General features: G+C 47.4%; 1 protein-coding gene across 4 annotated transcripts in view; it reads left to right on the top strand.

The window, feature by feature from the left end:
- Nucleotides 1-25,641, top strand: part of CCDC136 (coiled-coil domain containing 136) — a 40,726-nt gene that overhangs the window by 9,940 nt on the left and 5,145 nt on the right. For 3 of the 4 annotated variants that reach the window (XM_087935399.1, XM_087935396.1, XM_087935398.1), the window contains exons 4-9: nt 5,250-5,618; nt 6,925-7,042; nt 9,594-9,864; nt 13,067-13,179; nt 14,178-14,364; nt 15,586-15,729. In XM_087935399.1, coding sequence (XP_087791525.1) covers nt 5,250-5,618; nt 6,925-7,042; nt 9,594-9,864; nt 13,067-13,179; nt 14,178-14,364; nt 15,586-15,729 — 1,202 coding nt within the window. Of the gene's footprint in view, nt 1-5,249; nt 5,619-6,924; nt 7,043-9,593; nt 9,865-13,066; nt 13,180-14,177; nt 14,365-15,585; nt 15,730-21,143; nt 21,257-25,641 lie in introns of all 4 variants that reach the window. The other variant, XM_087935397.1, reaches the window with a different exon arrangement.

The following is a 25,641-nucleotide window of genomic DNA, read 5'->3' on the forward strand; positions in this document are numbered from 1 at the left end:
GAGGGAGGGACAGAAAGAAGGATGGAAGGAAAGTAAGGAGAGGAAGGAAGGAAGTAAAGGAAAGAAAGAAAGAAAGAAAGAAAGAAAGAAAGAAAGAAAGAAAGAAAGAAAGCCCCTTCTTTGGCTCTGCAGCAGATCCAGTGGCTCACTGGAGCGCATCAGTGGGGCAGTGCTCAACAATCGACACAGTTGTGTAACTGAGATCAAAACACAAATCCAGGCCAGATTGCTGGGTGAATGCAAGTACGGAACACGCAGTTGAAGCTTTTTTGGGGGGGGAGGGGGGGAAGAAAAGGGGGGGCCTGCTGTTCGCAGGTGGGTTTTGACCGCTGGGGGTGTGTGAGCTGCATTATTCCCAGGCCTTCAGCATCAGTGTTCAGTACAGCCTGTAAAGCAGTGGTCTTTCCTTCCTTCCTTCCTTCCTTCCTTCCTTCCTTCCTCTCTCTGTCTCTCTCTCTCACTCTTTCTGCCCTTCTCTTTGTCTTTTTCTTTCTCTCTTTCTTTCTCTCCTTCCTTCCTCTCTCTCTTTGTTTCTCTATTTCTATCTTTTTCTTTCTGTCTGTCTGTCTGTCTGTCTGTCTTTCCCTCTCTTCTCCCTCCCTCCCTCTTTCTTTCTTTCTTTCTTTCTTTCTTTCTTTCTTTCTTTCTTTCTTTCTTTCTCTGTCTTTTCTCTCTCTCTTTCCTTCCCCTCTCTTTCCTTCTCTCACTCATTCTGCCCTTCTCTTTCTTTGTCTTTTTCTCTCTCTCTGTTTCTCTCCTTCCTTCCTCTCTCTCTTTGTTTCTCTCTTGCTCTGTCTTTTTCTTTCTGTCTTTCTTTTTCTTTGTCTCTCTTTCTTTCTTTCTTTCTTTCTTTCTTTCTTTCTTTCTTTCTTTCTTTCTTTCTTTCTTTCTTTCTTTCCTTCCTTCCTTCCTTCCTTCCTTCCTTCCTTCCTTCCTTCCTCTCTGTCTCTCTCTTTCTCTCTCATTCTTTCTGCCCTTCTCTTTGTCTTTTTCTTTCTCTCTTTCTTTTTCTCCTTCCTTCCTCTCTCTCTTTGTTTCTCTATTTCTATCTTTTTCTTTCTGTCTGTCTGCCTGTCTGTCTGTCTGTCTTTCCCTCTCTTCTCCCTCCCTCCCTCTTTCTTTCTTTCTTTCTTTCTTTCTTTCTTTCTTTCTTTCTTTCTTTCTTTCTTTCTTTCTTTCTCTGTCTTTTTCTCTCTCTCTTTCCTTCCCCCTCTCTTTCCTTCTCTCACTCATTCTGCCCTTCTCTTTCTTTGTCTTTTTCTCTCTCTCTGTTTCTCTCCTTCCTTCCTCTCTCTCTTTGTTTCTCTCTTGCTCTGTCTTTTTCTTTCTGTCTTTCTTTTTCTTTGTCTCTCTTTCTTTCTTTCTTTCTTTCTTTCTTTCTTTCTTTCTTTCTTTCTTTTTTCCTTCCTTCCTTCCTTCCTTCCTTCCTTCCTTCCTTCCTTCCTTCCTTCCTCTCTGTCTCTCTCTTTCTCTCTCACTCTTTCTGCCCTTCTCTTTGTCTTTTCTTTCTCTCTTTCTTTTTCTCCTTCCTTCCTCTCTCTCTTTGTTTCTCTATTTCTATCTTTTTCTTTCTGTCTGTCTGCCTGTCTGTCTGTCTTTCCCTCTCTTCTCCCTCCCTCCCTCTTTCTTTCTTTCTTTCTTTCTCTGTCTTTTTCTCTCTCTCTTTCCTTCCCCCTCTCTTTCCTTCTCTCACTCATTCTGCCCTTCTCTTCTTTCTTTGTCTTTCTCTCTCTCTCTGTTTCTCTCCTTCCTTCCTCTCTCTCTTTGTTTCTCTCTTGCTCTGTCTTTTCTTTCTGTCTCTCTTTTCTTTGTCTCTCTTTTTCTTTCTCTTTCCTTCCTTCCTTCCTTCCTTCCTTCCTTCCTTCCTTCCTTCCTTCCTTCTTTCTTTTTCTGTCTTTCTGTCTTTCTCTCTCTCTCCTCCCTCCCTCTTTCTTTCTCTCTCTCTTTCTTTCTTTCTTTCTTTCTTTCTTTCTTTCTTTCTTTCTGTCTTTTTCTTTTCTCTTTCTCCTTCCTTCCTTCCTTCCTTCCTTCCTTCCTTCCTTCCTTCCTTCCTTCCTTCTTTCTTTCTTTCTTTCTTTCTTTTCTTTCTTTCTTTCTTTCTTTCTTTCTTTCTTTCTTTCTTTTTCTGTCTTTCTCTCTCTCTCTCCTCCCTCCCTCTTTCTTTCTTTCTCTCTCTCTCTTTCTTTCTTTCTTTCTCTGTCTTTTTCTTTTTCTCTCTTTCTTCCTTCCTTCCTTCCTTCCTTCCTTCCTTCCTTCCTTCCTTCCTTCCTTCCTTCCTTCCTTCCTTCCTGTCCTTTTTCGCCCCTGGAGGGGACCCCGCTGGGGAAGAATCTTTCTGCAGGCTGCCCTCCTTCAGAGGGGAGGGGTCTTCAGAACCACTCAGCCTGACATTCCAAGATGCTGTGCCTTTAAGGGGCCAGGCCCCCCCAGGCCAGGCGCAAGGTCTGGGCCAGGGGGTGCCCCAGAGGCCCCGGACCACCCTCCTCCATGGAGCCAAACCCCTCCGGATCTGGGAACGGTGAGTTCCCCTCCCAAAAGGGGGAGGGGTGTGTGCGTTGCCACAGCAACCAACCCACACGGTGGCCTCCAGAGTGGCCCAACTGCCGGGGACCCCCTCCCCACCTGATTCCAACCCTTCCAGCTCTCTGGGATGCCTGCAGATTCCTATGGCAGAGTTGACCCCAGGCCTGGACCGTGGGAGGTTCGGTGGCCTCCCCACCCACTCCCACGAATGGAGACCCTCCTGCCTCCCTCATCAGCCGGTTTCGGTTGCCAACGGATGCTCAGAACCCTTGCTCCTCTGCTTGGGACTTTGGGTGTCTCTCTCAAGCCCAGTCTGGGTTTGTTTTTACTCAAACCATGGTTTCTTTTAAAAAAACAAAACTTGGTTTAGCAAACTGGGGGCATGGGGGGTGAACAGGACCCCATCCTCATCCTCTTTCCAACCCACCAGGATCCAAATGAATTCAGTGTCCTTTCTAATCACGTCCATTGAGTTGAAGGGTTTTTATTTGAAACAGATGCTTTCATTCAGTTTGGTTTCAAAATCTTCAATTTTTTTTCCAGTTACGGGGTGGAGCCTGTTTTAACTCGCACGGGTGCCCCGTTCGGTGGTGGGGTAGTGAATTTATTGATTTTTATTTTATTTGTTTGTCAAACGTGTACAAGATAACAAGTAGAGGGACGAACAGAAACATCAACAAAGGAAGTAAATACAGAGAAATAGGGACAGTAAGACATGGACGGTAGGCACGCTTGGTGCGCTTATGCACACCCCCTACTTATGCCCTATAACCCCTGGAAAAGAATTTCCTGGATGTTTGGGGTGTTGCATTTAGGGTCAAATTTGAGAGAGTAGCAGGTAAATACAGGTAGCTTTCGATTCCCGGCCGGAATAGAGCCCAAATTTTCAGTTGCTAAGTGAAACAGTTAGGTTTTTTATATGTATACTATATGTATATGTGTATGTGTATGTGTACATATACTATATACTATATGCTATATGCTATATACTATATGCTATATGCTATATACTATATACTATATATGTATGGCATTCAGCTTTGTTCGTAAGTACCCGCGAAAACTTAAGAAAACTTAAGAAAACATATATACTATATAGTATATACTATATACTATATAGTATATAGTATATACTATATACTATATACTATATACTATATACTATACAGAAGCCTGATGATGGCAGATGAGATTCTGCTGAAACGTCGCTACAACTTTAAAAGCACAACTACAATGACATGGGAAAATACCCGAACAAAGCTGAATACCCCATACACACACACACACACACACACACACACACACACACACACACACACACATATATATATATATATATATGGGGTATTCAGCTTTGTTCAGGTATTTTCCCATATCAATAGTTTTATTTGGGTTTTCACAAAACATAATACAAATAAAATATCTTTTTTTGAGAACAGCATGATCCCTTCTCCATACAGACATAAACTCAGTTACATATTCATCTTTATATTCTATTCCATATCTTATAATTATTTTAGCATTTTCAGTTATATATATTTTTTCCAAGTTTCAATATCTAATCATTATTTTTATACTTTAGTCTGTCCTGTGAAACTGTTAGCTTTTCATGACATGTAGATGTGTACATCCAAACTAGACGTGTGTTGTTTCTCTGCGTCATATAATACATAATTTTGTATTTATTTATTTAGCTATGCTTACGTAGTATACATTGGAGGCGGCGACCCTTTGAGAGCTGAAGGGCCATGAATTTTTCATTTTAATGTATACTGATTAGCGCACATTCAAAGGGATAATAAAGTTATTCCAACTCTGTTATTCTGTGATTCAGAAGTCGTGGGAAGCTTTCAAGAAGAGACTGGGCTGCCCTCTGTCAGAAATGGTGCTTGGGTTGGGGTGGGTTGGGGTTGGACTAGATGACCTACAAGGTCCCTTCCAACTCTGTTAAATCTGTTAGTTTGGTCAGCTGTCCCAGAATCACATGTGGTGGTTGGTTTCTGCTTCATGAATAAAGGGAACTTTTCTTTCCAATCAGCCTCCCAGTATCATTTTACTCCCAGTATCTTTCTGGAACTGAACCCAGATAGATTTTCCCTTTCAACAGGTTTTTTTTGGGTGGGGGAACGAACGTCTTCTGGGTCCCGAATTCACAGCCTTTTCTCAACCCCTGTCCAGGGGTGGGATTCAAAATTTTAACAACCGGTTCTGTGGGCGTGGCTTAGTTGGTGGGCGTGGCTTGGTGGTCATGTGACTGGGTGGACATGGCTTGCTGGTCATATTATTGGCTGAGTGTGGCCAACTCAGCATCACTCACTTCGAGGCACGCATCTCCTTGCCTGGTCTCTTGTGACTGTGACGATGTTGCAACAGTCATAAGTGTGAAAAACGGTCATAAGTCACTTTTTTCAGTGCCATTGTAACTTTGGTCACTCCACACAAGCAAAGTACCAGGAAAGGAGGGGAAAAAAACTCCAGAGAAGTTCCTGAAACAGGAAGTCTAGTCTTGCCAAGAATGTAATAAGGATTAACGGAGAGGCTGTTTCTGTAAGCAACACCAGAATGTTTCCTTCCTGCCTTCCTAACAGGATTAGCCCTGTAATTTCTTCTAACAACCGGTTCTCCCAACTGCTTAGAATGTTAACAACCGGTTTTGGCAAATAGGTGCGAACTGGTAGAATCCCACCCCTGCCTCTGTCCCAATTCTTCTTCCTTCCCTTCTTCAGCCCAGATGCATGTGCGGAAGGATGAACTTGATTCCCTGCAAGAGACAAAGGATGCCGAGCTGGGCCAGGTGGCCGAGGACCTGCAGGAGGCCAACGAGGAGATCCAGAGCCTACGGCTGGAGGCGGAAGAGGCGGCCGCCGTGCACGAGAACGAGATCGCCAGCTTGCAAGAAGAGCTCTGCCGGATGAAAGCCGAGCTGGAGAGAGTCCAACGGATCCACAACGAGTACGAAATGGAGCTCACCACCCTGCGGGCTGAACTCCGGATGATGCAGAACTTGGCCGCCGAAAACAGCGGTGGCGCTAGCGAAATCCCCCTCCGGGAGCAACGGCTGTCCAGCCCGAGCCAGGAAATAGCTCGGCTCCAAGGTACCTCTTTTTTTAAAAAAAAAATTGGGGTAACTACCCCTCTGTTATGCATTTATTTTTTAAAAAATATGTGTACTGTGTTTCCCTGAAAATAAGACCCAATCTTATATTTTTTTTGGCCACCAAAAAAAGGCACCAGGTCTTATTTTCAGGGAATGTCCTCCACTGACTATCCTCACTTGTGTGCGTTGCTCCCGGCCTCCTTTTCACTGTTTGAGGCCTTCAGGAACTCCTCCTTCTGTGGCCAGCAAGGCTTTCCTGAAGGCCTCTGCAGCCGGTAATGGAGCTCTGGATTGATCCGGAGGTCTTTAGGAAAGCCTTGCCTGTTGTGGTTCGCCGGCAGCAGGTGTGGACGGCTGAGGTCTCGGAGAGAGAGGACTCGGATGAGGGGCCTGCGTGGGATGCAGGGATGGGGCCAGGACCCATCAGGGAGTGGAGTGCTGCTTTCGGGGCTTGTGGAGGCTGGCAGCAGTGAGGAAGAGCACCCCGAGGAGCCTGTGCCAAGTGCATGTGCACAGAAGGAAAGAGCAGCTGCAGCAGCACGGGTGACTCGGGAGTAAGGCTGCAAGGCAATCTCTCAAGAGATAAAAGCCAGCTGAGAAACCGGAGTTCTTTGCAGGAAGCAAAGACGTTTTTGCACTCAAGCCTTGTGGACGTTCGGACTATCTTGGTTGGTGTTTGGAGACTCTTTGTGTTTGAAATATTCCTTGGCAACTTTACCTCGTGTTCTTGGCAGCCTTGCACCACCTTGGCAAGGCTCGTTCTTATCAGAGGCAGTTAGTCTTTAATAACATTTTACTGAGAATGAACGGAATTCACAGCGAAGCATCGAAAAGGATTTGCTTTTATCTCTGTTTGGTGTTCTTTTTGCTATGAACCAGGCTTGGGTCAGAACATTGCCAGCCTTGCTGGCTGCAGAAGGAAATGGGCTGGCAAGACAGGTGTCAGGATATCATCTGGCCAGTTTTTCATATTTTGGGTGGGACTAGAACTCCCAGTTTCCTGGCTTCCAGCCTGGAACCTTCGCCAAACTGCCTTAAACATTCAATCTCTTCAGAAAGATGCGTTTCGCTAGATAGAACTCTATGATGAATGTTGGGATGTTTATAATCTGGGTTCAGTTTGGCTCGGCAGGGACGAGAGAGAGTTTATAGAGTCCTAGGGCTAGAAGGGACCAACCGGGCTGTATGTGTGCTGGGGGAGGGTTGGTGGGTGGTTGGACTAGAAGACCTCCCGGGTCTCTTCCGACTCTGGTCACTCCGCAGGACCGTGGCTTCCTTTCGATTCTGCCCTTGTGCTTTTGCAGGTGAGCTGGACACCACGAAACTCCAATACTCGGATCTGAAAGAAGAATTCCAGATTTTGCAGGCGAGCAACAAGATTATGCTCCACCAGCTGGAGAAGCTGGAAGCTCTGAAATACAAGTAGGTTCGGACGGTTCTGCTCCGGGTGTGGCTGCTTCGCCTGGAGATGGACGAGAACGAGGTGCCCCGAGATGTGGGGGTGGGGGCGGGGAGGAGGAAGACGGGCTACGGGGAGATCTCGCCAGGTCGGGGGTGTCAAACTTGCTTTCCTGGAGGGCCGCATCAGGGTTGTGTTGGATCTTGAGGAGGGCCGGGGTGGGCGTGGCCAGCATGACATCACTTGTGTGTGTGTGTGGGGCACCTGGGGTGGCCAGAGCACTCTGCCAATGAAAAACGGGCTCCCAAGTTCCGTTTTCGGCTGGGTTGGCCTCCGGCAACTCACTCCCAGCGGAAATGGACCCGGTGTGTGTGTGTGTGTGTGCGCGCGCACGCGCAGAGGTGGTCTTCAGCTGGTTCTGACTGGTTCTCCAGGAGAACCAGTAGCGGAAATTTGGAGTCGTTTGGAGAACCGGCCGTTCCCACCTCAAACTGGCCCCGCCAACCCCATCTCTCTTCTCCGCCTCCCATTGAGTCCCGGCTGATCGGCTGGGTCTCCTTTGGTTGCCCCGCACAGGAGAACGGAGCTGGAAAGCAGGTTAGAGGGGTGGGGAGCAAAGGGGGATTTTGCAGTAATCTTCTCCTGCCATGCCCACCAAGCCACGCCCACAGAATGCTACGCCCACCAAGCCACGCCCACAGCTGATTGGCTGGGCCTTCTTTGGTTGCCCTGCACAGGAGAACGGAGCTGGAAAGCAGGTTAGTGGGGTGAGGAGGAAAGGGGGATTTTGCAGTAATCTTACCCTGCCACGCCCACCCAACCATGCCCACCAAGCCATGCCAACACCCACCAAGGGTCAGGATTCTGACATGCATCTCTAGCCGCATCTCTCAGAGTGGAAAAAAAAAATCAATTTATTAGGTGTTTCCTGGTGGCAGCTGACTCTGAGACACATCATTCATTTCCCCCTTGAACCCTGGTCTTCCCCCACGCCCCCTGGATGTATATTCTCCAATGGGACACATCCACAGCCAAGACCCATCAATCATGCTTTCCAGTAATAATCTTGTGTGCCAAGAGCTTCGGCTGCCTAACAAATTATCTGAAGCATTTAAGGAATGCACTGCTTTCCCTCCTCCCTTTCTGCTGGCAACTAAAAAGACCAAAGGAGTATTTTTTTAGTTGACACCAAGCCGCACCGCACCCACCGAGCCATGCCCACAGAACCGGTAGTAAAAACATTTACGAGCTCTGTTTTTGCTGGCCCTGCGGCCTAGTCCTTCTCTGTTTCCAGGGCGGTCCTGTGGGCCAGATCTAAGCAACCCATAGGCCAAATCCAGCCCTTGGGCCCTGAGTTTGACACCCATGGGTTAGAGCATGCCACAAACCAGGAATGGCCGTGGATGAATGTCAGGACTTGCAGGTATCCAAAACCACCCTCGAGGGAATGGCATTGATACAGGTAGTCCTCAACTTAACAACAGTCCATTTAGTGACCGTCCGAAGTTATAACGGCACTGAAAAGTGCGACTGGAGACTTGTTTCTCGCACTTATGACCGTTGCAGCATCCCCGTGGTCACGTGATCAACAGTCTGACTCTCGGCCGCTGGCTTCTATTTACGACGGTTGCTAGCGTCCCCGGGGTCACCCGATCACCTTTCGTGACCTTTGGATGGGCAAAATCAATGGGAGAAGCTGGATTTGCTTCACGAGCGTGAGAATAACTTAACCAGGGTGGTGGTTCCCTTAACCACCATGGCGGGAAAGGCCGTAAAGTGAGACATAGCTTACTTAACCACGGTCTCGCTTAGCAATGGAAATTCGGGGCTCCGTTGAGGGGTTGTAAGGCGAGGACTACCTGTATGTCATTCACATGACGGGACATGGGTTGTGTTGTGGCCTGTCAGCCACAGCCAAATCAGAGGAGGTGAAGGAAGCGGAGTGGGAGTCAGGTCAGCATCAGGGCAACCTGAGAGCTCCGAGGGGGAAGAGAGAGAGAGAGAGAGAGAGAGAGAGAGAGAGAGGCGGAGCCTGGGCCGTCCATCAGCTTCCGATGGAGAGTCAACAGCCCCCAGGTCTGGAGGTGGCTGATGAGGAAGAGGAGGAACAGCGGGGTCCAGTGCCTGACACGCAAAAGCTCAAAAGGCAGAGGAGAGGAGAACAGTGGAAATCTATGAGCCGGCCCTTGGGATGGAAGAGCCACCACTACTACTAGCGAAGGCCCACCCGAGTTCTGGGGATAAAAGGCAGAGGGCGGAGACAAATAGGTGAGGCAGACAACTATTCATCTCCCGACGAACAGACGGACTTGTCAGCCTGCGGTGAGACAGAAAGTTTTTGCCGGTGCTCCTAATAAAGAAATCTTTGAGTTCACTCCAGAGGGTTTGTCGTGTTTGGGGATCTGGGTCAGAACAGGTTGAGAGGAGAAGGACGACACGCCTTCTGCTCCAGGAGCGCTAAAGGTTGAAGGCAAGTGGCTTTCTGTGTGTGGGGGCGGATTCTGGGCGTTGAAGTCCACCAGTAGTCAAGTTGCCCATGGTTGGAAAGCCCTGACTTGAGCCGATCTCCCGCAGCAAGTACCGAAACAGGACGGATGAGTCGCCATCTCTGGAGTCCATCTCTCAGTGGCCCTCGGATCGCCGCTACTCCCTCATGAAGCAACCCACCAACCAGAAAGGCAGCTGTGTCTCCTTCTGGTCAGTGGAAATTGTGGGCGTCGCAAGCGACTACAACGAAGAAGAGAGGATGGAAAAGGTGGAAGAGGAGAATGAGCTAGACGTGTCACACCAGCTGGCGGTGGAGGAGGAGGAGAAGGTGGAAAAGGTGGAGAAGGTCCAGAACCAGGTATTTCTTCATGCTATAGGGCATTTATTCTTTTCCTGGGTTCTCTCTCTCTCTCCTATCTATCTATCTATCTATCTATCTATCTATCTATCTATCTATCTATCTATCTATCTATCTATCTATCTATCTATCATCTATTGATCTCTATTTATCTATCTACCTACTTATTCATCTATCTATCTATCTATCTATCTATCTATCTATCTATCTATCTATCTATCTATCTATCTATCTATCTATCTATCTATCTATCTATCTATCTATCTATCTATCTATCTATCTATCTATCTATTCATCTATCTATCTATCTATCTATCTATCTATCTATCTATCTATCTATCTATCTATCTATCTATCTATCTATCTATCTATCTAATCTATCTATCTATCTATATTTGGTCTCTGTCTGTCTCTCTCTCTCTCTTTCTCTCTCTTATCTATCTATCTGCCTATCTATCTATCTATCTATCTATCTATCTATCTATCTATCTATCTATCTATCCATCCATCCATCCATCCATCCATCCATCTATCTGTCTACCTATCTATCAATAGTGCATTTACTTATTCAATTGATTTTATTTATTTATCTTTTTATTTAATTGATTTTATAGATTTTGTAGTTTCCTTATTTAGTTATATTATAGTGTATTCATTTATTTATTTTATAGTGTATCCATTTATTTAATTGATTTTACGGTGTATTTATTTATCCTTATTTAATTGATTTTATAGTGCATTTATTTAGTGATTTTAGTGTATTTTCTATCATCTAAGTATATTTATTCATTTAATTGATTTTATAGTGTATTTATTTACTTAATTGATTTTATAGTGTAATTTAGTGATTTTATAGTATATTCATTTATTTTATAGTGTATTTTCTATGGTATTTATCAATCTATCTATTTCATAGTGTACTCATTTATTTAATTGATTTTACAGTGTATTATCTATGTATTGATTTTATAGCATATTTATTTAATTGATTTTATAGTATATTTATCTATTTAATTGATTTTATGGTGTATTTATTTAGCGATTTTATAGTATACATTTATTTTATAGTGTATTTTTATGCTATCTATCTATCATATCTATCTATCTATCTATCTATCTATCTATCTATCTATCTATCTATCTATCTATCTATTTCATAGTGTACTCATTTATTTAATTGATTTTAAAGTGTATTTATGTAGTTATTTTATACTGCATTTATTTATTTATTTTATGGTGTCTTTATTAATTTTATGGTGCGTTTATTTAATTGATTTATACGGCCACGCAAAGTCGGTAGCTGGCATAACTTTAAAACCACAACGATAACCAACAAGACAAAAAAAGAAAAAGAAAAGAAATGCAGACCAGAACCCTCTAACACTCAGGCTAACCCACAATCAATCAGCAGGCTGACAATTGCAGGTAGTCCTCGACTTACAACAGTTCATTTAGTGACCATTCGAAATTACGACGGCACTGAAAAAAGTTGTCAGCATTCCAGAAAATCTCCACTCCAACAAATAACTCCGAAACAGGCATCTTCCCAAAAGTTCGGTTTTATTTGGATAGTAAACTGGCACATCTGGAAAATCCCAAATCTGTAAGTTCTAGGTTTCCTTACAATAAGGAAAAAATTACAAATCCACCCCCTGCCCCCATCATGGCATCACGTGCCCCAATCGCCATCTGTCCCAACTTGAGACGTCCTCTCCACCAGGTGCAGAAATAACATGACCTTGAATTAGAAAAATAATGTTGTTATGTCTAACTACATACACTCCAAGAAATTCCCCCCTCCCATTTTCCCAGTCTCAGGAATGTGGAAGCGTGGAAGCGTCTGGTGCTCATATGGCTTTCAAAGCTGACAGGTGTCCCCCCTTGAAAAAAATCACGTCCTGGAAAATGCAATAAACAAAACACAGCAAGGGGTTAAGGCATTGTCACCTTCCAAAGCTGACGAAAGGGGCTTTACCACACAACCGTTGCAATCTTCCCAGGGTCAGGTGATCAAAATTCAGAGGCTCGGCAAACTGGCTCTTGTTTATGATGGTCGCAGTGTCCTGGGATCACGTGGTCTCCATTTTGTGACCTTCTGATCAGCGAAATCCTTGGGGAAGCCAGATTCACTTAACAACCGGGTGACTTGACTTAACCTTTGCAGTGATTTACTTAAGGACCATGTCAAGGAAGGTTGTACAACGGGGGCGGAGCTCAGTTCACAACTGGTCCTGCTTTTTAGCAGCTGAGGAAACGTTGGGTTTGATTGTGGTTATAAGTCGAGGACTACTTGTATAATCAGGCTCAGCCAGTACCTGCCCCCCGCCATACCCGGTCCAAGGCCTTATGGAAGGACAGAAAAAGAGACAGGCCACCTGAATCTCGGGGGTCCAAAGAGCCGGCGAGGTGACCCAGAAGGCACGTCTCCTGGACGCCACCAGCTGATGTGGCTTCCAAGTAGGATCCTGGAGGTTGTCCACCCCGTCAGCCCTTGTGAGATGGGTGTTGACTACGACATCTATTTGTCTCCCCCTCTGTCTTTTATTCCCAGAGCTCGGGGTGGTTCTTCCATCCCAAGGGCCGGCCCATAGATTTCCACTGCTCTCCTCTCCTCTGACTTCTGTACATCTACGCATCAGGCACTGTACCCAGCTGTTCCTCCTCCTTCCGCATCAGCCACCTCCAGACCTGGACGCTGTTGACTCTCTGTCAGAGGGCGGATGGATGGCCCAGGCTCCACCCCTCTCTCTCTCTCTCTCTCTCTCTCTCTCTGCCAGCTCCATTTCCTCTTCCCCCTTGGAGCTCTTAAGTCGCCTTGATGCTGGCCCGAACTCCCACTCCACCTCCTCCTCTGATTCAGCTGCTTAAGGGGCTGGGGGCTGACGGCCCCCAGCTATGGGTGTCCCGCAAGGGACTTTGGTCCTGTGAAACTTTGGGGTGGGTGAGGAAAACTCTTCCAATAGATCAGTTGCCAAAGTAGGAGACCCTTGAAAGAAAGAGTGAAGATCCAACATGAGGGGTTGAAGAAGGCATCAGGGCCTTCAAGTTCTTTAGGAGAACCAGAACGTTTTCCTGGTCGCTTGTCTAGAACTTGGACAAAAGTGATGGGTGGAGCGGGTGAGGTGACTGGGAAGCCACCTCAGAAGAGCTGGTGATGGAGCCAGGTGACCCTTCCTTTCCCGCCCTCTTCTTGCCCTACCAGGGCAACATGTCCCAGTGCACTCTGGGTGAAATGGAGAACGAGGACCAGGCTTGCTCCCAAGACCTAGATTTTAAGAAAAGACCGAGAAGGAGGAGAGAATCCGATTTCCGGAAGGTAGGAAGAAGAGGGCAAGAGAGAGGGAGGGGCAGGTCAGCTTAAGGGTGGAGAAGGATCAGCTTATCCTAGATGTTTCTTGGGCTCATCTGAAGACCTCAGCGAGAGCTGTCTTCTAGTTGGGGGCCAACTTTGCAGAGCAGTTATGAGATGAGAGAAAGAAGAACAGAGAAGTATTACAAAAGAACTGAGTGTTCCCATGGAGAGGGACTCACTGTTGCTTAAAAACATCCAAGGTCCTTCAACCCTATGATTCTAGGAGAAGAGATGGGACATTCAAGAACTTTAGGAAGACCAGAAAGTTCTCCTGGGTTGTCTAGAACTTGGAGGAAAGAGGGAGAGGCCCAAACTTGAATTGAGGAGGAATTTCCTTGACTTGGGTAAAACGGTGGACGCTCCATAACTGGCGTGGTCTTCAAGAAAAGAAGGGACGGTCATTTGTCCAGCATGGTAGGAAGGTCCCTGCCTTGGACAGGAGGCTTGACTAGAAGACTTCCAAGGTCCCTTTAACCCCATGATTGTATGAGAGGGGATGGGACATTCAAGAAATTTAGGAGGACCAGAAAGTTCTCCTGGGTTGTCTAGAACTTGGAGGAAAGAGGGAGAGGCCCAAACTTGAATAGAGGAGGAATTTACTTGACTTGGAGAGCTCTTGGGTAAAACTGTGGACGCTCCCTAACTGGCGTGGTCTTCAAGAACAGAAGGGACGGTCATTTGTCCAGAATGGTAGGAAGGTCCCTGCCTTGGGCAGGAGGCTTGACTAGAAGACTTCCAAGGTCCCCTTTAACCCTATGATTGTATGAGAGGGGATGGGACATTCAAGAAATTTAGGAGGACCAGAAAGTTCTCCTGGGTCATTATCTAGAGTAGACCTTTGAAGGCAGACAAAGATACAGGTGGGGAGGACGGGATGATAGAAAAGCCACCTCGGGAGAGATGGTGATGGAGCTATGAGATGCTTCCTCTCCCATCCTCTTCTTGTCTGCCAGGGCTTTGTGGCCCAGTGGAATCTTCCAGAAATGGAGAGAGAAGACCAGTTTTCCAACCAAGAGATGATCACTAAGAGAAAATCGAGGAGGAGAGAATCCCTGAGAGAAGGGAAAGAAGATTGGAGGGAGAGAGGAAGGAACACAGAGTTTCTTCTTGAGCAAGATCTCAACGAAAGTTCAGAGAGGGAAAGGCAGGTAAGCAGGTAACGGTGGAGAAAGATCAGTTCAGGCCTATCCAGGGTGGTTTCTTGGACACAGGTGAGGGCCTCAGTCTTGCATCTTGAGCAGGGACATCGTGGTGGCCAACCTCGTAGAACGTAGAGAGACAACCATCCTCTGAAGTAGCAAAGAGCCATCCTTGCTAGGTCCTTATGGGTCAGTCAAGTTGGAAGGTTTTCTAGCCTAGATGATGGATATCAAGTAATTGGATGTTCGTCTTCAAAGAGCGTCCCAAACCAGCTCTGGTTCTTGCGGACTCAGGAATTCTGGAAGTTGGAAGTCCACAAGTCATCAAGGGGTCATCGTTTCCCCACCTCTGCTCTTAGAAAGTGGTTAAAGGAAGGAACTGAGTAGGCTCGGCTAAAAGAAGAGAAATTGAAAGAGAGGGATGATAACGTCTTCTGGTCGCTGAGGAGATCTTCCAGGGACCAGGGAGACAATGTATGCTCCAGAGAATGAGTCCTCAACCTTGGCCACTTTAAGCCTGGAGGACTTCAACTCCCAGGCGTTGAAGTTCTCCAGGCTTAAAGTGGCCAAGGTTGGAGTCCCCTGCTCCGGAGCACCTGAGGGTAAAGATGAGAACCCATGACTGGAAGGAGTACAAACTTGAATGGAGGAGGAATTTCCTGACTTGGATAGTTATGAAAGGAAGCTATGGGTGATCCATCGCTGGTGGCATTCAAGAAAGGAGTGGACAACATTTGTTTTAAAAACCAATAAAAATTTATTTATAAAAGAAAAATGAAAAAAAGAATTAAAAAAAGAGAAAGGAACGGACAACCACTTGTCCAAAACGGTCAAGGGTCTCCTGTTTGATCAGGGGGTTGGACTAGAAGACCTCCAAGGTCCCTTCCAACTCCATGATTCTACATTCTACTTAGGAGAACGAAGGAGAAGTTTTCTATCAGCGAGAACAATTAACCAGCGGAACAGCTTTGACGTCAGTAAGTTGTAAGGGCTCCATCAGTGGAGGTTTTCAAGAAGTGACCGGATAGCTACTGGTCCCAAATGGGAGAAGGCCTCCTCCTTCACCAACCCCAGAGATGTCGGCCAAGTGGCACAGCCAACCCCCTCACCCCTCACCCCCTTGTAGGACCAGTGTGGCAGCTACGCCGTACACATCCGTGTCAGCCGGTCAGCCGCGGAGGGCTCTCGGCGAGTCCCGCCTTGACGGCTCTCCTTCTCGGTTTTTGGCAGCATGACCAAGCACAACACGACCTGCGGGAACTGGAGGGAAGATACCACCAAAGCCAGTTTGAGCGAGAGCAGCTTCAGGAGGAACTGCGGCTGTGCAGGGAGGAGATCGAAAGGCTGAACGGCAGCATCCCGACAGGAGGACGGGTAAGGCCAGTTGCACCCCCGCCCCCTCCCCCCACCATCCCCCTGGGCCATCTCTGGGACTGAGGGGGTCTTCTCGTCATGGTTGCTGTCAGGGCTCCAACCCACCCACCCCCGTTCAAATCGTAAGTCTCTAGCCGCATCTCAGAGAAAAGAAAATTGATTTATTAGGAGCGGCCATGTTGCCGTTAGCTGGGTGCAGCCGATACTAAAATACATCGTTCATTTCCCCCTTGACCCTGGTTTTCCCCCCACCCCCCTGGATGTATATTCTCCAATGGGACACATCCATAGCCAAGTGTCATCAATCATGCTCTCCAGTAATATTCTTGCGCTCCGACAGCTTTGGGCTGCCAGGGTGATTATCTAGGCACTTAGGGAATGCACTGTTTTTTCCTCTACTCCCTTTTTCTGGCAGCTAAAAAGACCAAAGGAGTCTCTTTTTAGTTGACAGTTGCATTCAGAGGCCTGTCTTAACTAGAGGTCCTCCATGTTGGCCGTTCCTAAGGAGCGAGATCCAGAGATCAAATACTCCGACAAAGTAGCAGGGTGTTCTTGGTGGCGTCTGAGCCCGGTGGTTTTCTTCAAGATGTTTTGTTGGCCAAACTTGGTTTTATTCATTTAGTGCAGGTGTCGGCAACCCGTGGCTCTGGAGCCACATGCGGCTCTTTGGGCCCTCTGCGGTGGCTCCCTGTTGGGTGATCCCTCCGCTGGCTGGCCCCGCCCCTCACCCTCCACTCCTGGTCAGTTCTTGCCTGGCCTGAGAAAGTAAAACACACAAAAAAGAAATGGGAGGAGGGAGAGAGAGAGAGAGAGAATGAAAGAGAGAGAATGAGGGAGAGAGAATAAGAGAGGGAGAGAGAGAAAGAGAGAGGGAGAGAGCGAGAGAGAAAGAATGAGGGAGAGAGAGAGAATGAGAGAGAAAGAATGAGGGAGAGAGAATAAGAGAGGGAGAGAGAGAATGAGAGAGAGGGAGAGAGGGAGAGAGAAAGAATGAGTGTGAGAGAGAGAATGAGAGAGAGAGAATGAGGGAGAGGAGAATAAGAGGGGAGAGAGAATGAGAGAGAGGGAGAGCGAGAGAGAGAAAGAATGAGGGAGAGAGAGAATGAGAGAGAGAGAATGAGGGAGAGAGAATAAGAGAGGGAGGAGAGAGAGAATGAGAGAGAGGGAGAGAGCGAGAGAGAAAGAATGAGGAGAGAGAGAGAATGAGAGAGAGAGAATGAGGAGAGAGAATGAGTGAGAGAGAGAGAGAATGAGAGAGAATGAGGGAGAGAGAATAAGAGGGAGAGAGAGAGAAAGAAAGAATGAGAGAGAGAGAGAGTGCAAGAGAGAGAATGAGGGAGAGGGAGAGAGAGAGAGAGAATGAGAGAGGGAGAATGAGAGAGGGAGAAGAGAATGAGGGAGAGAGAATAAGAGGGGAGAGAGAATGAGAAAGACAGAGAGAGAGAAAGAATGAGTGAGACAGAGAGAATGAGGGAGAGAGAATAAGAGAGGGAGAGAGAGAAAGAGAGGAGAGAGAGAGGGAGAGGGAGAGAGAGAGAGAGAGAATGAGTGAGAGAGAGAATGAGAGAGGGAGAATGAGGGAGAGAGAATAAGAGGGAGAGAGAGAATGAGTGAGAGAGAGAGAATGAGAGAGGGAGAATGAGGGAGAGAGAAGAAGAGAGGGAGAGAGAGAGAGAGAGAGAGAGACCCGTTTCCCACATAAAACACCGGGAGCCACAAAACTGTGACAAGGTGGGAGTGATGTTGAGTTGGCCACGCCCACCCAGGTGTTGAGGCTCCTGGTGTTTTCTGTGGGAAACAGGTCTAAATGGCTCTTTTGCGTGCTTAAGGTTGCAGACCCCTGATTTAGCGCATGGCAAGCACCACGCACTTATAGCAGTTCCAATGTTAATGTCCAGTCCACCCAGCCATTCAAGGACCGGGTGGTCTATGTTGGAAAAAAACCACAGACGTTGGACCAGTGTAAGCTTCTTGGTGGGCATTGGGACATAGTGGGATGGGTATTTTGTCAAGGAGCCCCCCCCCCAGTCACACTGAGGGGGTAGAGGCAAGTCCCTACTTAAACAAGGTGTCCTGGCAGACACCATGTTGAGTACGGATTCTGTTCAGAGTTGACCAGTGCTGGTGAGGAAGGTTGAAATCTGACACCTTCTGTGTGTAGGGTCAACTACGTAACTGCCTGTATCTGGGTGTTCAGCAACCCATTGGACTTTCTACCCAAACTAGGTAATGTCACCAGGGCTAGAATGGAAGGGGGTTTGTGGAAAGGAGGGAGGAGGAGGAGGAGGAGGAGGAAGACAATGAGGAGGAGGAGAAGGAAGAGAGGAGGAGGAAGAGCGGAGGAGGAGGCTGAGGTCCTTGATACTCTCTGAGCTTGGTGTTTTTCTTGTAGATGTTTTATGACCCAAACTAGGTACTGTCATCAGGGCTAGAATGGAGGGGGGTTTGTGGAGAGGAGGAGGAGGAGGAGGAGGAGGAGGAGGAGGAGGAGGAGGAGGAGGAGGAGGAGGAAGGATGGAGAGTAGTAGTAGGAGGAGGTTGAGGTCCTTCGTGCTCTTTGAGTTTGGTGGTTTTCTTGTAGACGTTTTATGACCCAAACTAGGTAATGTTATCAGGGTTAGAATGGAAGGGGGATTGTGTAGAGGAGGAAAGAGGAAGAGGAGGAAGGATGAAGAGGAGGAGGAAGTTGAGGTCCTTCGTGCTCTCTGAGCTTGGTGGTTTTCTTGTAGATGCTCTCTGAGCTTGGTGGTTTTCTTGTAGATGTTTCATGACCCAAACTGGGTAGCATCATCAGGGCTAGTCAACTGAATGACGTAATGAAACGTCTGCAAGGAAACCGCCAAGCTCAGAGGTCACCAAGGACATCTCATTTCAACCCCGAGCTACAAATCCTCTCCTTTCTCGTCAGCATTATGTTCCTCTGGTTTCTTGGTGGAATCCACCATGGTTTATTTTGAGTTCTGATCTCTTGGGACATGGAAATGAAAGAGAACCTGAAAGCCATGGAGTCAAAGACAACCAGTGTTGGTGGCAGTGAAGACAGGGACCTCTTGGTAGAATAACTTGGCCGTTGTGTCTCTTTGGGGTGGTGTTGTGGCCAGATGAGACCACGTGTGGGCCACCAAAAACTGTCTGTGGAGATTCTCAATCATCCAAGTCATAGTTATCCCAAAAGTGTTTTCTTGTTGTTTTTGTTCTCCATTGAAAACATTTTGCTTCTCATCTGAGAAGCTTCTTCAGAGCTTCAGAACTTCTCATCCGAGAAGCTTCTTGGATGAGAAGCAAAATATTTCCAAAGGGGGAAAACAAACCAACAGAGAATGTCCATTTGTCTTTGGGGAAATAAAAAAGCACCTTTCTCCATGTTGAGGGGTCAAGGAGTAGATGACCAACAGGTACGGATTCTCTATTGAGTTGCCCCTATTGTGCCTGTCGTGTCGAACGTTCTGGGCACCACAATTCGAGAAGGAGGCTGAGGAACGGGAAAGAGGGGCAGACCAGAGCAACTCGGATGGTGTGAAGGGTTCGGAGATGAAATCCCATGAAGATCAGTTGAAGGAACCGGACTCGTTTAGCCTAAAGAACAGAAGATCAAGAATCTTCCAGTCCTTGAAGGATTGTCCCAACGAACAGATCTTCTCTAGGACACCTGAAGGTCTGAGGGATGGTCCAACTGAGGGAAGGTGGATCTCTCCTTATTAAGCATCCATCTTGTTTTTTGGGGGTTCTTCTCTTGGGTGATCTGGAGGGAACCTCCCCACTGGTGGTGGGATTCAAATTTTTTTTACTACTAGCTCTGTGGGTGTTGTGGCTTGGTGGACGTGGCAGGGGAAGGATATACTCCAAAATCTCCATTCTCTCCCCAGCCCACTAACCTGCTTTCCAGCTCCGTTCTCCTGGGCAGGACAACCAAAGGAGATCCAGCTGATCAGCTGGGACTCAACAGGAGGTAGAGAAGAGATGGGGTTGGTGGGGCCAGTCAGAGGTGGGATTGGCCGGTTCTCCAAACGACTCAAAATTTCCGCTATCAGTTCTCCAGAACTGGCCAGAACCTGCTGAATCCCACCTCTGCTCCACACGGCCTTCAATGGGGCACCCTTCCAAAATCAAGAGGAACGTCTTGAATTGAGAACTGTGGAACCGTTCTGGATCAGGAACCATACCTTGAGTTCTCCCTGGGGCTACCAGAACCTTACAATTGCTACCAAAAACGGCTCTGGCGGCTTCTCATCCCAAGTCCTAGCCCACTTTCCCAAGGGGCCTTTTGGAAACTTGGCGGTCCAGTTCGTCCCCCTCCCCCTCCCAATCTGTTCTCTGCTGACCCCCGCAGCATTTAAACAGGTTTGAAAACTGGTGGGATTGAAATTTTTAAACCGCCGGTTCTGAGGGCGTGTCTTGGTGGGCATGCTTTGTGCGCGCATGCAGAGGGTTTACTACTGACTTTCTCCTGCACTCCTGCACTCCCCCTGGGTGTTAAACAGCTGGTGTGCATGGCAATCCGCTGCGCCGCGCGAAACAGCTGAGCTTCAAACCCAGGAAATAAACTCGGTAGCAGTGGTGGTATTCTACCGGTTTGGCCTGGTTCTGGCGTTCCGGTAGCACTGAAGATCAGCGGGCAGAAAACCGGCTTCTCTCCGATGCTTTGCAGTTGGGTCCACCCACCTGCCCCCTATTCCTCGTTCCTTTTAAACCGCTCAGCTGTTTGAGGCAGTCGCTCAGTTTTTCCTGTTTTCATGCGTGTGCAAAGCGTGTGTTTGGTGCGCGCGTGTGCGATCGCACGGGTTGCGTGAGTCGTGCGATCTCACCTCTGCAGCCATGCCCACCAAGCCACGCCCACAGAACCGGTGGTGGGAATTTTTTGGAATTCCCACCCCTGGTCAGTAGGCCCACAGATGATCGTTGGAGCAAACTGGTTCGCTCACAGATGATCCTTGGTGCTACCAGGTCAGCCGAACCGTGCCGAACCGTGCCAAACCAGTAGAATACCACTCCTGCTTTGAAATCCACCAAACATGGCCTAGGTTGTAAGTCCTCTAATCTTTCTCTTTTTCTCTCCTTCCTTCCTTCCTTCCTTCCTTCCTTCCTTCCTTCCTTCCTTCCTTCCTTCCTTCCTTCCTTCCTCCTCCTCCTCCTCCTCCTCCTCCTCCTCCTCCTCCTCCTCCCTCCTCCTCCTCCTCCTCCTCTTCTTTCTTCTTCTTTCTTCTCCTTCTCCTTCTCCTCCTCCACCTCCTTTTCTCCTCCTCTTCCTCCTCCTCCTCCTCCTCCTCCTCCTTCTCCTCCTCCACCTCCTTTTTCTCCTCCCGTCCTCCTCGTCCTCCTCCTCGACTCATTTGGCTTCTGTCTTCTTGGTGGTTTTCATGTCTGGCATTTCACGCTCTTATCCACCCACCCACCCACCCTCCACCCTCCACCAGGTCTCCCCCACCCCGGGCTCTCCCACGATCTCCCTCCCTCTCATAGGACTGATTGTCATAGTGGCTCTGCTCTGGTGCTGGTGGGCTGAGACCTCCTCCTAAAACCCAACCAGGTATTCGAAATCAGCGTTTTGCTTTTCCCTCCCTCCAGCTGTGCTGTGTGTCCGGGCCGCTGCACCCCTTTCCCGACACGCACCGTTTCCTGCCTGCCCCTCTCCGTAGAGGCAATGGGACGGGACCCTTCGCCACAGCCAACTCGCTGCGGGAAAATTCAACAATTCGATTATTTAAGACCGTTGACAAAATACTTTTAAAAATAGTGTGCTTTTTCCTTTAACGAGCATATGTGTTCAGTAAACAGTGCAATTCTGGGTCCATTTAATTATACATCATAATAGCAACAATAATGTTATTTACTTGTATATACTGATATTCCTCCAACTTCTAACAGCTAGCTCTATTATTCTAACCATTGGCAAACCAAATACCACGTTAAAAAAAAAAATTCTACCTCTTCTTTATCCTTTATCTTTAATGTTAACCTATCCATTTCCGCCTGGTCTTATCTTTCTTTTAAATTATATTTTCCTCTTTGGGAATCATTTAAATCTTTGTCATTCCCGTTTCCTTTTGCATCCTTTCTTAAAAAGATTCTATGCCACCGTTTCTTCGATATTACTCTACCTCTCGTCCCATGGCGAGTTGCTTGTAGCCAGTTGGCTACAGCCAGTTGGCCAACTGGAGTTGGCTGCAGCGAGTTGTCCTAGACCTTTAGAGACACCCCACCCATCTCCATGTTGATCCACACACACCCTTCCTTTCCTGCCCCTTCCTCTTCTTCCCTCCCTTCCTCTTTGGGATCACCTGCATGTCCCTCCCTCTGGCTGAGTCGGCGCTGAGCTTGTGTCTTAAGTGGGAATTATTGGCAGTTGGGTGAGGCTCTTGAGGAGCTCTGAGGAGTTCTGGAGTTGTGGGATCTGGGGAGCCAGAGGAGATCCCCCTGGGGGGGGCGGGGGTTAGAGACACCCTCCTTCCTCCCAAGGAACTGACCCGCCCTCTGGGAAACAGATCTTCCGCAAGAATCCCGGCCTGTCATTTTGTGGCGATTACCCTAAGGAGCCACTTGGTGGCGCAGTGGTTCAAACGCAGTATTGCAGGCTAACTCCGATGACTGCCAGCAGTTCGGCAGTTTGATCCTGACCGGTAAAATGATCCTGAGTGGTAAAATGAGGACCCAGATAGTTCGGGGGGCGATAGGCTGACTCTGTAAAACACTTAGAGAAGGCTGGGAAGCACTGGGAAGCCATATATAAGTCTAGGTGCTAAGTAGGAAAGGAAGGAAGGAAGGAAGGAAGGAAGGAAGGAAGGAAGGAAGGAAGGAAGGAAGGAAGGAAGGAAGGAAGGAAGATAAAAGAAGAGCCGTGATGGCACAGTGGTTAGAATGCAGTGTATTGCAGGCTAACTCTGCCGACTGCCAGCAGATCGATCCTGACCGGCTCATGATCGACTCAGCCTCCCGTCCTTGTGAGGTCAGTAAAACAAGGACCCAGATTTTGGGGGGGCTAAAGGCTGACTCTGTAAACCGCTTGAAAAGGGCTGCAGAGCACTGTGAAGCGGTATATAAGTCTACGCGCTATTGCTAGCATATTTATTTTCTATTTGGCCAAGTGTGGTTAGACACACAAGGAATTGGTCTACAGAAGCACTTAGCGTAAAGGTAGCTCTCGACGTAACGGCCACATTTGAACTCAGGACTCCTGTTGCTGAATGAGACAGTTGTCAAGCGGGCGTTGCCCCATTTTATGACCTTTTCTTGCCACCGTCATTAACTGAATCACGGCAGTTGTTAAGATAGGAGCGAGGTTCTTTAAGAAGTGAATCCGGCTTCCTCTATTGGCTTGGTTGCCAAAGGGGATCGCACGACCCCAGGAACGCTCATAAGTGTGGAGTCAGTGGCCAAGCAGGTGACCAGGGGGAAACTACAACCGGTGTAAGTGTGAAAAACAGTGGTAAGTCGGGTTTTTTCCTCGGCTGTTGAAACTGCAAATGGTCACTAAACAAACTGTGGTAAGTCGAGGACTGTTGTGGTTCGCCGGCAGCGGGTGCGGACGGCTGAGGTCTCGGAGAGTGAGGACTCGGATGAGGGGCCTGCATGTGATGCAGGGATGGGGCCAGAACCATCAGGGAGTGGAGCGCTGCCTTTGGAGATTGTGGAGGCTGGCAGCAGTGAGGAAGAGCACCCCGAGGAGCCTGTGCCAAGTGCATGTGCACAGAAGGAAAGAGCAGCTGCAGCAGCACGGGCGACTCGGGAGTAAGGGCTGCAAGGTAATGGCCTCTCCCTGAGGATATAAAAGCCAGCTGAGAGACCGGAGTTCTTTGCAGGAAGCAAAGACGTTTTTGCACTCAAGCCTTGTAGACGTTCGGACTCTCTTAGTTGGTGTTCAGAAACTCTTTGATTTATGGTTTAGGAACTTTATCTGTTGTTCTTGGCAGCCTTGCAAAAACTTGGCCAGGCTCTTTCTTGTCGGAGCTAATGAGTTGGAAGCAGCCTTTTTTATCTGTGAAGGAACAGGATTCGCGAATGAAACAGTAAAAGGTTGTGCCTGGTACCTTTGCCTTGTGTTTGCTCTCCCGGAACCAGGTTTGGGTCAGAACAAGGACTACCTTTCTTTGCAAAACGACAGAATATAAAAACAATACTAATTAGACTAACGCAGCCAGTAAAAGGGAGAAGTGAAAAATAATAACAAAGGGCGTAAGGCCTGACCGAATGCTTAAGCCCAAAATGAACCAAAACAAAGACTTTGCAAATCAAAGAAAGTAGACTTTATATTTGATCCATGTTAAAGTTCTGGGTAAGACATTCCTAGCTCATCACAAAAGACTTGGGAGGAAAATTCTGCAAAATACAGAAAGATGTCCTGTCCTTCTTATAGATGCATCTTATAGATGTTTTTAGTTCTCTAATTACCTTGTAAATCTCTAATCGTGTAATCTAACTAAGGTTTACACATCCTCCTGCAACAGGCAAATTCTTTTCCGGCAGTATTATCTTTTCTGCATTGTCTCCCTAACTGATTATTTTGGCCTTTTGTTAACACCACGGGTCAAAGGTGTGTGGGTGTGACTTTATTTATTTTATTTATTCGTCAACCGCTTACAAGATAATAGGTGTAAGTATAAATACGAGTAAGAATACAGGAAACAGGTACGAATAAATGGGGACAATAGGACAGGGACGGTAGGCACGACAGTGCACTTATGCACGCCCCCTTACAGGTCTCTTAGGAGTGGGGTGAGGTCAATAGTGGATAGTTTGAGGTTAAAGAAGGGGGTTTTGAGGATGTAACAACAGAGTCCGGTAGTGCATTCCAGGCATTGACCGCTCTGTTGCTGAAGTTGTACTTTCTGCAATTGAGTTTGGAGCGGTTTACATTGAGTTTGTATCTGTTGTGTGCTCCTGTATTGTTGCGGTTGAAGCTGAAGTAGTCATTGACTGGTAGCACATTGTAGCAGATCATTTTGTGTACTTCGCTTCAGTCCAACCGTAGGCGGCATAGTTCAAAGTTGTCCAAGCCCAAAATCTCAAGCCTGGTGGTGTAGGATATTCTGTTGCGAGCAGAGGGGTGTAGTAACTCTTCTCGTGAAATACTTCTGGACTCGCTCGATTGTATTAATGTCCGATATACAGTGCAGTTTCCAGATAGACAAGCTGTATTCGAGTGTTGGTTTAGCAAAGGTTTTGTGTGCCCTAGTTAGCCATTCTATATTTCTGGAGGAGAAGCTTCGTAAGATTAGATTTACAACTCTTAATGCCTTTTTGGCAATGCTGTGGCGGTGAGCTCTGGCGCTTAGGTCCTTAGTTACGAGTACTCCGAGGTCCTTGACGGAGTGAGGGTCGTCAACAAGGTCATAATTGCCTTGACCGTTGGAGATAGAGATAGTTATGTGCCAATTCCTGGAAGGAATAGGGATGGTATTTATGGAAGGATCATTTATGGAAGGATTCATGAAGGATTTGTATAATAGGACCATCCATGTTCTTGATATAGGAGGATGCAATTGATCGCAGGCCTATGTTGAACAATGAGTAACTGCATAAGGAAATACATTTACAGCAGGATAGCATATATTTTTCAAGAGGGCAAATATCTACAGCCATGATGGTGAACCAATGGCACGCATGCCACAGGTGGCATACAGAGCCATTTGTGCCGGCACGCAAGCTGCAGGCAAACTTACCTCACCGCGCATGGGCGTACCTCACAGCTGATTTTCGGCCGGTTTGAGATCTTTTTCGGCCTCCCCAAGGCTTGAGGAAGGCTTCTGCAGGCTTCTGCAAGCTTTTCAGGATGAAAACTAGGCCCATTTCATAGCTTCCTGTTTTTTTCTGACGATACCGGAAGTGATGAAACAGGCCTAGTTTTTGGCCTGAAAAGCCTGCAGAAACCTGCAGAAGCCTTCCTCAAGTCTTGGGGAGGCCGAAAAAGGTCTCAAA

This window comes from Pseudonaja textilis, chromosome 5 (assembly GCF_049901715.1).
Source record: "Pseudonaja textilis isolate UNSWEBS1 chromosome 5, rPseTex1.2, whole genome shotgun sequence".
NCBI lineage: Eukaryota > Metazoa > Chordata > Lepidosauria > Squamata > Elapidae > Pseudonaja > Pseudonaja textilis.